The 12,512-nt window shown below is 51.7% G+C and overlaps 1 protein-coding gene across 1 annotated transcript in view; it reads left to right on the forward strand.

The window, feature by feature from the left end:
- unc-5 (netrin receptor unc-5) overlaps positions 1-12,512 on the forward strand; it is a gene marked incomplete in the record, with an annotated part of 398,147 nt that overhangs the window by 384,263 nt on the left and 1,372 nt on the right. Inside the window, 9 exon segments of the mRNA XM_086556058.1 lie at positions 499-648; positions 970-1,431; positions 7,090-7,325; positions 7,489-7,761; positions 8,093-8,264; positions 8,488-8,633; positions 8,822-9,041; positions 9,334-9,496; positions 9,726-12,512. The exon segment at positions 9,726-12,512 is cut by the window's right edge and continues 1,372 nt beyond it. Of these exon segments, the coding sequence (XP_086412184.1) occupies positions 499-648; positions 970-1,431; positions 7,090-7,325; positions 7,489-7,761; positions 8,093-8,264; positions 8,488-8,633; positions 8,822-9,041; positions 9,334-9,496; positions 9,726-9,897 (1,994 nt within the window).

Consider the following 12,512-nt stretch of genomic DNA (forward strand, 5'->3'; position numbering starts at 1 on the left):
AACCTTATGCCATCCGTTATTATTATTATTATCATTACATCGCTCGTAATTATGATTATCATTACATCGCTCGTAATTACCATCATCATTACATCGCTCGTAATTACCATCATCATTACATCGCTCGTAATTACCATCATCATTACATCGCTCGTAATTACCATCATCATTACATCGCTCGTAATTACCATCATCATTACATCGCTCGTAATTACCATCATCATTACATCGCTCGTAATTACCACCATCATTACATCGCTCGTAATTACCATCATCATTACATCGCTCGTAATTACCATCATCATTACATCGCTCGTAATTACCATCATCATTACATCGCTCGTAATTACCATCATCATTACATCGCTCGTAATTACCATCATCATTACATCGCTCGTAATTACCACCATCATTACATCGCTCGTTCGTAATTACCACCATCATTACATCGCTCGTAATTACCCCTATCTCATCCAAGCAACCTGTCTCGCATTGCAGCAACGGCCGCCGCTGTGCAGCAGGACATCACGCTGATCGTGGTGCTGGCGGTGCTGGTCCCCCTCGTGCTGCTCCTGCTGGTGGTCGTCTTCAGGAAGTTCAACAGGAAGGACCGGCAGGACGGACCCATGTACGAGATCGCGGCCTCGGGTGAGTGATCTTGCGTCTCCTAGGGGCTTCGTCGGCGGCGGGGGCGGGGGGAAGGGGGGGCTTCGTCGGGTTTCCCTCTCTTGCCCTTCCGGTTGTGGGGAAGGGGAAGGGGGAGGGGGCTGGCTTGGCTGAGATTCGTTTGGGTGTCGTTGCTGTCGTTAGCGTTATTATTATTTTTGTTGTTGTTATTCTAATGGGTAATAGGAATAGTTTTTGTTGTGATAATAGCAATGGTCATTTAGGAGAAAAAAATAATGCCATTATTTCTAAAAATAATGTGAGATCCGGATACTTATTCCTCCGCGGTGCCCTTCCTTGCAGACTACCCGATGCCCTTCTACTCGGACACAGCCAAGAAGCTGAAGGGCCTGGCGCCGGACCTGACGCAGGGCGTGAACATGGCGCCGCTCCCGCCCACGGCCCTCCCTCCCTGCTACGACCACGCCTACAGCGACCCGGCGTCCGTGTCGAGCGGCCACAAGTCGAGCGTGGGCATCGTGGGCTCCATGTACGAGGAGCACTACTCGGCGCCCGCCAGCGGGGGAGGCCCCTCGGGCAGCGCCACGCCCGCCTCCGAGCACCACTACGACGTGCCACACCTACGCCCGTCGCACGACTCGCCCGCGCCCTCGGAGGCCTGCCACCTGCTCCCCTCGCGCGCCCTCGCCACGCCCACGCTCGACGGCAGCGTGGGGAGCCGGTGCCTCGACTCGCCCATGTCCTCGCTAGAGAAGCCCCCGAGGAGTGACTCCCCCGCCTCCCTCTCTAGCAACGCCACCTCCAGTGAGTACCTTCCTCGCACGCCGTAGACACATATACGATGTACACATATGGAGATATTGTATGTACGCCTTTTATCCACCACATGTATACATCTATCCTGGTATGTATGCTGGGAAGATGCCACACGAGTCTTCGTTTGTTACACTTTTTCCTCGTCTTCTTTTAATATTAGAAATGTATTAGATTAATACATTGATGACTTTGGTTGTCAAAAAAAAACTATATGTTGCCCCTTCTCCCTATCTCAACCTCCCCCCATCCCCTCCCCTACCTACCCCTCTCACCCCTATCGCCCCCCTTAAGGTGTCCGGTGAAGCCACGTGAAGGCCCCCTCCTTCACACACACACACAGGTGTCCAGATTAATGGGTCTCACGCACGAGAGCGGGAGAGAGAGAGAGAGAGAGAGAGAGAGAGAGAGAGAGAGAGAGAGAGAGAGAGAGAGAGAGAGAGAGAGAGAGAGAGAGAGAGAGAGAGAGAGGGGGGGAGAGAGAGAGAGAGAGAGAGAGAGAGAGACAGACAGACAGACAGACAGACAGACAGACAGAGACAGATAGCTAGACAGACAGCCAGACAGAGACAGATAGACAGAGAGGCCGCTTTCCTCGACACCGACGTCTTAGGTCTTAGCCGAACCCGCCCCATTTCTCAAGACCAAAATAGGGTCGGGCACAAAATTCTCCGTCTCACATTGACGGGTGAATTTTCGGACGCTCGTTGTGAGGACGATCCTGAGCGTAGCCTTTCGGATCTTTATCAGTGTCCCCGAGGCCCTTTGCCTGATAAGGAGGAGGGAGATCCTGGCTGTCATGATTCTGCAATAGATATCGTGCATCTATCAAAGGTCGGGGGCGGAGGAGGGGAAGGTGTGGGCGTGGGTAAGCGAGATTGCACACTCGTAGGCGTGTGGAAGGGAGGAAGGGAGGGGGTAGGAGGAGGGGTCGAGGTAAATGCGTTGCTAAGCTGCAAGCATCCACGCCTATTTAAGCCTATACGAGGGGACGCGCCAGAAGACAAGAGGCGCAGGGGAAGAAGTAGGATAATAGAGATAAAGAGAGAGAGAGAGAGAGAGAGAGAGAGAGAGAGAGAGAGAGAGAGAGAGAGAGAGAGAGAGAGAGAGAGAGAGAGAGAGAGAGAGAGGATGTTGCAGAAAGTGACAGTGAGAGGGAGGCCTGTTACGCCCAGCTATTTCATTCTATGCCGTGTGTAATTATCATTAATTTGAGATGAAACGAGATGAGAAGAGAGAGAGAGAGAGAGAGAGAGAGAGAGAGAGAGAGAGAGAGAGAGAGAGAGAGAGAGAGAGAGAGAGAGAGAGAGAGAGAGAACAAGAGCACGTAACCCAGCGACTGCCTTTGTCATCACGAGAGAGGAGACGGGAGTTCGGTAGGTCTAAGGGAGATAATGTTCACACCTCACGGACTCCGTTCTTGGACTCCCTTTATGGTGCACCTGTCCCTCCCTCCCTCCCTCCCTCCCTCCCTCCCTCCCTGCCCCTCTCCCTGCCTCCTTACCCCTCTCCCTGCCTCCTTTGCCTCTCCATCTGTGCCTTTTCTCCTTCCTCCTATTACCCATCCTTCCTCTTTATGCCCTATCGCTCCTCCTCCTTCTCTCCCTTCCCCTCTCCTCCCCCCTCCTCTTCCTACCCCTCCTCCCCCTCCCCCTCCCCCCATACCCCTTTTCATCAGCCACACGCCCACACCCCGAGCTCGAGCGCCCATTAACACCCCGCGATACGACACCCAAAACAAAAACAAAAAAAAACAAAAAGCGCAGCGGTTCTCAATTTCTTGGATGAACCGACTTTCCCTTTGAGAGCACCACACCACGCGCGCTTTCTCAGGCGCTCAAGGGAGGCGGCGCGGCTCGGCTCGTCTCGTCTCGGCTCCAGGAAGGCCTTCTTGTGGTGGTATTTGCGTGGGAGATGGGGTAGGGGGTGTGGGGTGGGTGGGTGGAGGGTGGGGTGGGGTGTGGGGTGGGGTGGTGGTGTGGGTGGGTGGAGGGGTGGGGTAAGGGTGGGTGGGTGGTGGGTGTTTGTTAGGGTGTGTATGTGGGTGTGTGTGTGTGTGTGTGTGTGTGTGTGTGTGTGTGTGTGTGTTGGGGGGGGGGTTGTGTGTAGATGGAAGGGTAGGGGTGGATGGGATGGTGTTTGGATGTGTGTGTGTGTGTTTATGTGTGTGTGTTTGTGTGTGTGCGTGCGTGTGTGTGTCTGTGTCTGTGTGTAAAATCTCTCTCTGTGTACGCGTCCGCCTCTATGCTTCTCTGTCAGTGCCTCCTCCTCCTCCTCCTCCTCCTCCTGCTCCTCCTATTAATGTAGCGGCGGTCCTCTTAATTGTGCGTCACAGAGCAGTCCAAACATCCCCGGAAGCCGCCATTCAGCTTGGAACTCCAGCTTAAGTGACAAGCCTTGTAGTTTGTCTCTTTTCGGATAAGAGTCGGACGGAGGGAGGGAGGATGGGAGGGTGGGAGGGAGGGTGGGAAGGACGGAGGGAGGGAGGGAGGGAGGGAGGGAGGGAGAGATGGAAGAAGGGAGAGGGAGAGAAGGAAGGAGGAAGAAGGGAAAGGGAGAGAAGGAAGGAGGAAGAAAGAGAGAGAGAGATAGAGACAGAGACAGAGAGACAGAGAGAGAGAAGGAAGAAGTAGAGAGGGCAAGGAGAGAGAGAGAGAGAGAGAGAGAGAGAATATTCTGAATTTTAAATCTTCCAAAATGGCGGTGTGTCTTCTCGACTTCCATGCATCATTGATGAAGCCATTTTGGGCCACAGTTATCATATCTGAAGGGAGCGACGACAAAGCGAACGAAGATCGGAATGAGAGAAAAAGGGATTTGTAGGAAATATTTTCTTTTCTTTTTATCTTTGATTTTTTTTTATTTTTTATTACTTGATTTTTTCTTTCTTTTTATTTATTTTTTGTTCTTCTTCCTCCCTCCTCTTTTTCTTTTCTCCTTATTCTTATTCTTATTCTTCTCCTCTTTTCCTCTTCTCTCTCTTTTTCTTCTCTTCTTCATCTCCATCTCCATCTCCATCTTCATCATCTCCACCTCCACCTCCATCATCATCTTCATCATCTATCTCTTTATTCTTTATCTTTTTCCTCTATTCCTCCTTCCCGTAATGGTGTCTTGTCGATCGTGGGAACATTATGGCCCTTTATGCTTCCGGTAAGAGGCGATTGTGTGTTCTCGAGCCATGCAGCTTCTCATGCAACTTGTTCATCATGCAACTTGTTCATCATCATGGGGGATGGTATGGCGGGGGAGCGGTTAGGTGGAAGGGAGAGAGAGAGGGGAAGGGGGAGGGGGAGGGGAGGGGAAGGGGGGAGAAGGGAGAGAGGGGAAGGGGTAAGGGAGAGAGGGGAGGGGAAGGGGGGAGGGGGAGGGGGAGGGGGTAAGGGAGAGAGAGGAGTGGTTAGGTGTAAGGGGGAGGGGGAGGGGAGAGAGAGGAGGGGAAGGGGGGAGAGGGCAGGGGAAGGGAAGGGGGGAGGGCAGGGGGAGGAAAACTAAAGCTAGACGTCCCATAAGCATCAGTCTGTTACGAACTACGGTCCAGAATTATTTATGTATATAAACGGAATGTTTCTCTCTCTCTCTCTCTTTCTCTCTCTCTCTCTCTCTCTCTCTCTCTCTCTCTCTCTCTCTCTCTCTCTCTCTCTTTCTGTCCTCTGCACTTGTAACGAGGCGTAACAGATGTGCGTGAACGGGCGATTTGTTGCAGGATTCATTGATTGCAATTGAATGTTCGTGAAGCAGATACTCCGGCTGGACGCGAGCTTTGTGTGTGTGCGAAGGGGACCTGTCGTGACTGCCTGTCTGTTTAACGGGGTGTGGGCGAGAGGGAGAGAGGGAGGGGGGGGGGGAGAGAGAGAGAGAGAGAGAGAGAGAGAGAGAGAGAGAGAGAGAGAGAGAGAGAGAGAGAGAGAGAGAGAGAGAGAGAGGAGAGAGAGAGGGGGGGAGAGGGGGAGGAGAGGGAGAGAGAGAGGGAGAGGAGAGGGAGAGAGAGGGAGGGGGAGAGGAGAGGAGAGAGGGAGGGGGGAGGAGAGAGAGAGAGAGAGAGAGAGAGAGAGAGGGAGAGGAGAGAGGAGAGAGAGAGAGAGAGAGAGAGAGAGAGAGAGAGAGAGAGAGAGAGAGAGAGGAATAGGGAGAGAAACAGAGACAGAGAGCGACAGAGACAGAGACAGAGACAGAAAGAGGGAGATAAAGGAGAGAGGGGGGAATGAGTGAGTGAGTGAGTGAGTGAGTTCATTTAGCTGGCTGTGTGTGTGCCCCTTTGTATGTGATTGCGTATGTGATGTGGCTCCTTTGAGAGGGTTATCAGCGCTCACGCAAAACCGAAGCTAAATATAGTAGCTCCTTCTTTACCCATAGTACGATGGGCGCGAAATAGAGTGACCGATTCCCTAGTGTAGTATCGAATCTGGTCTTAATGATGCCAGCAGTATTCAGGAACTCTGCATGTGCAAGCTGATTTATCTTGCAACATACAGAAAAGAAAAAAAAGTATAATGACTTAGGCATCATTACGAATTAGCGCAGGTAGTGACAGAGGTGGGGGTGGGGAGGTAGTGACAGGGGTGGGGGGGGGGTGCCAGGTGGAGTGCCACGCGGTGACGAGATCTTGCGTGCGTTTCCCCGGCCTCCGAAGTGCCGTTATTCCCACAAACGTGACCATAAGGTGTCCCTTCCTTGGCGTGGCGTGTGAGGCTGTTCATTCTGCGTTCTTCTTTTATTTCGTTCATCGGGGGTTCTCTCTTCGTCCTTATCCTGCTTTTCTTTTCTTTTTTCCTTCTTCTTCTTCGTCTTCTTCGTCTCCGTCTTCTTTTCCTTTTCCTTATCCTGATTCTCCTTTTTTTCCTTTTTCCCTCAATCCAATCTTCTTTTCCTTCATCTTCCTCCTCCTTATCATATTAGGTTGATGTCTCTCTCTCTCTCTCTCTTTCTCTCTCTCTCTCTCTCTCTCTCTCTCTCTCTCTCTCTCTCTCTCTCTCTCTCTCTCTCTCTCAATCACATTATCTCGCCTTTGTCTCATCTTTCATTTCTCTCTTTCTCTCTCTGAGTCTTCTAGTCTCCCCTCCCTCTTCTTTTCTTACTTCTCTTCATCGCATTATCTTTCCCTCCTCTCCTCTTTCATATCAACCCTTATTTCTCTCACCTCCTCGTTCCCCCTCTTCTTCCTCGTCTCTCTTTCTTCTCACCTTTCCCTACCCCGTCGTCATCCTTCTCGTCCTCGCTTCTTCCCCTATTCGCATCTGTCTCGTTCTCCTCCCCTGTCGACACCCCGCCGTTCTTTTCCCCGTCCTTCGTTCTTCGCCCTTCTTGTGTCTGTCTTCATCCACCCTTTCTTATTTCACCTGTAATGGAAGCCGCACTCCCGTTCCTCCCTTATTGACACCGCGCTCCCTTTCCTCCCTTAATGACATGCTCTCCCTTTCCTCCCTAATTGACCCCACTCTCCCTTTCCTCCCTTAATGACCCCACTCTCCCTTTCCTCCCTAATTGACCCCACTCTCCCTTTCCTCCCTAATTGACCCCACTCTCCCTTTCCTCCCTAATTGACCCCACTCTCCCTTTCCTCTCTAATTGACCCAACTCTCCCTTTCCTCTCTAATTGACCCAACTCTCCCTTTCCTCCCTTACTGACGTCGCCCTTCTCCTCCTCAGGTTCCCGGCCGACCTCGGCATCCGACGGCGGCCGTGAGAGCCAGCCCCCGAAGGAGCTGCTGAGCGCCGACGGTGCCGCTTGGGGCGTTATGACGGCGGCGGGCGGGCGTCTGGTGGTGGCCGAGTACGGCGTGGTGCTCACCGTGCCCGAGGGCGCGCTGCCCCCGGAGGCGCGCCAGCAGATGTACATCGGCGTGATGCCCAGCGCGCAGGTGCCCAAGCTCACCGACAGGCAGGTGAGGATTTAGTCGATTTTTTCGAATTACGTGATTGGGTGTGCTTATATGTCTATCTATTCGTTAGCTTCTTCTTCCCATTTGAAATTGCACTCTCGCCCATTCGCTATACACTTCTTGCTAACCCTCCCCCTCCCTCCTCTTCCCCCTCTCCCCCCGACAGACGCTGCTGAGCCCCGTGGTGAGCTGCGGCCCCCCCAGCGTGAACCTCCTGAAGCCGGCCGTGCTGTCGTTCGAGCACTGCGCGTCCCTCCAGCACGCGGCCTGGCAGATCCACGTGGTCGCGTCGCCGGCCCCGCCCTCCGCCGGCACCCTCTCGTCCGCCTCGTCCGCGTCGACGTCGAGCTTCTTCGCGGACGAGCCCTGGACGCGACTCATCACCATCGGCGAGGAGCGGATCGACACGCCCGTCTTCACGCAGCTCGACGGCGCGCAGGTCAGGAGCCGTCCGCGAGGAGGCTTTGAGGGACTGTGTGTGTGGGCGTGTGTGTGTGTGTGTGTGTGTGTGTGTGTGTGTGTGTGTGTGTGTGGGCGTGTCTGGTAGAGTTATGTGTTGGTGGTAGTAGAGTGTTTTTGGTGTATGTGTGGAGAATGTGCTTGGGTGTAGATTTTATGAAATCGTGTCATATTTGATGTACGTAGGACTATGTAGATCAAACTTTTATAAGAAAATGACACCATATTTATGTATGTAAATTATGTAAACTTACGTCCCATTGGATGTTCGAGTCCGATGGTCAGGGAACTAACCGCACGTCCTCTTGCAGGTGCACATGATGACTGAGTCGCTGCGGCAGTTCGTGCTGGTGGGCGAGAGCGCAGGCTCCAACGCCGCCGTCAAGCAGGTCAAGGTAGTGGCGGCCGCCCCTCCGCCCACCCCGTCAGGCACGCTCACCGTCACCATTCACGTCATGCAGGACACCACCGCCGCGCTCGCCAGTGAGTTACAGTGCCATTGGAATGTCCAAATTTGCCAGATTGAACTTACGAGAAGAACCAGATCAGTTTCCACAGAGTGCGAATCTTCTTAATCATCTTAAACCAAACACAAATTATTGATCTAGTCTTTCACGATTGCCATACCATATCTTATCCGACAAGCACTATTTCCTCTCGACGCCAACGTGAACGTGACGTGTTTTGTTTTTCTCTCTCTCTCCAGATGTGACCATGAAGGAGCGGCGTCGCGGAGCCTCCCTGCTGGACAAGCCAAAGATGTTGTTGCTCCAGGACTGCGGTGCTAACCTCTGCCTCACCTTGGATGACCTGGCTCCTGGCTGGCGCATCCGACCGGGTCAGCACTATCAGGTACGATTTCAGCCTGCTTCCTACTGGGTGCTGGATAGATATTAGTTCCTTTTGTTGATAAATTGATCGAAAATGTAAGCTTGATGCTGCAAGTACAGCCGTCACTTCCATAAAGGTCATATAGCAGAGGCGAGAAGACTAACACGTTTGCAAAGATTGTTAAGAAGGTGTTGACGTTCCCCCCGCAGGAAATTTCCTTCGAGACCATCTGGGGCGCGAAGAACGAGACGGTGAGCACGACCTTCACCCTGGAGCGCAGCGAGGGCACGGCGGCCGCCTTGGCGTGCAGGGTGGTGGCGCAGCAGAAGGGGTCGTCGGCGCACCGTCAGCTCATTCGGATCAACTCCGACTTCCCTTACGCCCCCGTCACGGCGTCACCAGCTCACATGGCCCCCAGGACCTCCACAGGTACGTTGTGCAGCGGGAAGGGTTGTGGCCGGGACACTGGGCGCGTCTAGGCGCTGTGGAAGCCTTCTGGGTTTCAGAAGAGGAACCCACGGAGGGTTCGAAACGGCACGATTTTGATTTCGTTCCTGCTGTGGCTGTGTTTTAGTTTGTCTGTGTATAAACGTTGCTGTGTTTATGTTGGGTTCACGGTGTAGAATCTTATCCACCTATAGTTCTATCTAAGGCTATTTATTACCTGTGATAATAATTGTGATCGTAATGAGTCATTTAATCAATACAATTACCTCAACAGTGACGTCGAGTAGCGGCTGCTCGTCCCTCGTGACGCTGACGCCGGAGCCTGGTGCGTTCCGCCTGCCCCAGCGCCTCCGGTGGGAGCTCTGCCGCTGCCTGGACCCGCCCAACGCCCGGGGGAACGACTGGAGGATGCTGGCTGCCAGGCTCAATGTGGATAGGTAAGGGCAGTGGGATAGAGTGGAGGATATTGGTTCCTCCTTTTGACAAAGCGGTAATAAAAGTGAGATTGTTATTCGATTTTCAGTTAAGATAAAAGAAAAAAAACGCATGATATAACTTTCCCTCCAGTCGAGATCTCGAGAGAAATCGGGATGACTCAAGTAGAATATCAATGAGAGGAATGAAGTTGCACCTTGTACTTAGACGCCCCTTTCCTCGCCCCCGCAGGTACTTGAACTACTTCGCCTGCAAGTCCAGCCCGACGGAGCACATCCTGGACCTGTGGGAGGCGCGCCACCGAGAGCCCACCGCCCTCACGGATCTCCTCAACGTCCTCCGGGTGATGGGACGGCCCGACGCTGCCCACATCCTGGAGAGTCACGCCGGTGCCTGGATCTGAGGGCGGGAGGGGACGCCCTTGAAGTCCATCATGAAGAAGAGGGCGATCGACCCCCCCGCCGCCGCCGCCGCTGCCACCGTCGCCGGGGGTCGCGTTTCTTTCGGATGTATGAGACGTGTTGAATAGTTTTGCGTTTTCTTTTCTCTAGAAACGAGTTGAAAAACCTTCTTTCGGTGAAAAATAACCAGGACGCTTATGGTTCAGAAGACTGTGCTACCCTGTGCTCCCTTATCGTTATATCGAACTGAGAATATATATACAATATAAGTTGACATTCTGTTTACACATTAGTTATCCTACACATAAAAAGCTTTCTTGTGCATGTTTGCCAGATGTGTGTATGTGTGTGTGTGCACTCGCCGAGGCATTCAGCACCACATGTTATGGGATGCTGTTTATCTTTCATATAAAATAAAAAGCTCGTTCCATTTTCGTCAACACGTTCACATTAAACGAACTTGAGTTTGTGTTCGGATCTGTGCCTGAAACTGTTTCCTGAAGTGAGATGTTTAGACTAAGGGACATCGTCAGTGTTATCTGGCCGGCCTCAGTGTCTGAATCGAAAAAAAAGAAAAGAAAAGAAAAAAACATTAAATGGAACCTAAAAGTGCTATGGAAAATAGGACGAAAGAGCAAACGTTTGACTAGTGCTCTCTCCTGCTTCTCCGTGTGATTCACCAGAAGCTGTTGCAGAGCCCGACGAAGGGAAGTGAAAGTGACTTGTGCAATATCGATCAACCGTTGCCGTGTGTTTGACATTATTTCCTCTTGCGGCGAAGGAGTCAGTCCGCGTGCCATAGTCAGCAGGACAATCACCACCAACAGACATAACAATAATAGAAAGAAAGATAGAAAAAAAGAAAAGAAAAAAAAGCATGATAGTTGACCATACCACGAGCTTTCTGACCCTGTGTGTAGGCTAAGTGAGATCGTGTAGTTGCTGCACCTCACAAGTGTCAAGTGTTCAGACAGTTCGTCCATGTTTGTATAGAGTATCTTTGCCTGATAGATGTTACCTCTCTTTAAGACATATATATATAGCTCTATGCCACAGGTGCATGCCCAGTGAAGCAGTCCCAAGATGGCTGCGTTGTTAACGATCCTGAGGGTTCGACATTCTTGGTTTTGTACATAGATACTCAGTTCTACTATGGAAGTAATAGCTCTGGTTTATAGTACGATTTTGTGTCATGGAAGATGTTGTATAGTTTATTTATTTACACTTGTGTGATATTGCCATAAAAAAATAATGTAGTGTAAGAAGAAGACAGCGGATGTACTGGTGTTGATATTTTGTATGTCATGCTTAGAGACTTGTGCTGTATCTCGAAAAAAATAAATATGTACTAAATTACAGTCGGGAGCCTTCTGCCATAACTTGCAACCGAAGTGCTTGGTGCCCAGTCTGTCACGTGTAAAATGATAACAAACAAAAAAACAAAACACTAGATTAACCTATAATAACCAATCCAGTACAGCCTTGATCGAAATCCAAGTGCATTAATAAAACCGCCTCTTTGGCACTCTGTCCAGGCGGGCGTGCGGCGAGGAGATATCCGACCCTTTCAACTTGACTGATCTCGCTCTTTGAGGGGAAGAAATTCACACCTGAAAAGCTCTTACTTTGGGAACCCTTTTCTTCTAAATTTCCGTGTCAAACGTACCGTACGATGGAGAGAGATCCTGGCCCCCCGTTCCTGAACAGCGCCATGAGGTGCGCCTCGAGAAGGCCAGCGCGGGTCGCGTTTCGGACTCTTCTGCAAGACGTGTGGGACTTCATTGATATAAAAAAATATATATATATATTATTGCAATTATGAATCAGACTTGCATTTACACGGTGAAAAAAAAAACTTAATATGAGCAAACCGTCTCGCACGAAGGCATCCGAAGAGCCGACCTGCAGAAAACCCTCAATGCAGAATGTTCCATCAGCTAATCCGAAGAGGACTGCTTAAGAAGTGTCATGGACGCCCGCAGCCGCCCGCAGCCGCCCGGCGTGCCCGCGTCGCATGACCGAACGAGGCTTAAGCAGCAGCCTGACAGAATTACGTTGACGAAGGTGCATGTTGTATTAGCGAGGCCGCCCTGACCCGAGAGGCGCCTCGTCACGGGAGCCACCGCAGCCCCCCACACGCCCCCCCCACACGCCCCCGCACCTCCAATGCTCTCTGCTCCCTCATGGTATCCTGGCTCGCTTCCTAGTCGCGGGATGATAGTAACTGTGATCCACTTCTTTTTTTTTTAGTCACTTTGAGGGAATTAACCAAAAAAAAAAATTAATAAAAAAAAATTAAAAATGCATCACCGAGCATGTCGTTTTGCGTGCGGCTTTTCAAACTTGACATATATAACCTCTTCCTCCTCCCCACCCCTCCCTCCCTTTTCTCCCACCCCTCCCCTCCCCCCACCCACCCTACACCCTTCACCCTTCACCCCCCCCCACCCCCTTATGTAAACGCTTGTCTGTTCGTAGTAGAGACACTTGTGCTGAGAGGTAGGAGAGCCGACGGTGTGTGAATGGTGTGTGTGGGCGGCCGACGGTACCCATCCCGCCGTCCAGCTATGCAGCCCCACTATGCACACACCGCTGTATATTTGCTTTATGTTTTGTA

This window comes from Penaeus japonicus, unplaced genomic scaffold (genome assembly GCF_977035675.1).
Source record: "Penaeus japonicus unplaced genomic scaffold, GWHDUDI00000001_assembly GWHDUDI00000031, whole genome shotgun sequence".
NCBI classification, from domain to species: domain Eukaryota; kingdom Metazoa; phylum Arthropoda; class Malacostraca; order Decapoda; family Penaeidae; genus Penaeus; species Penaeus japonicus.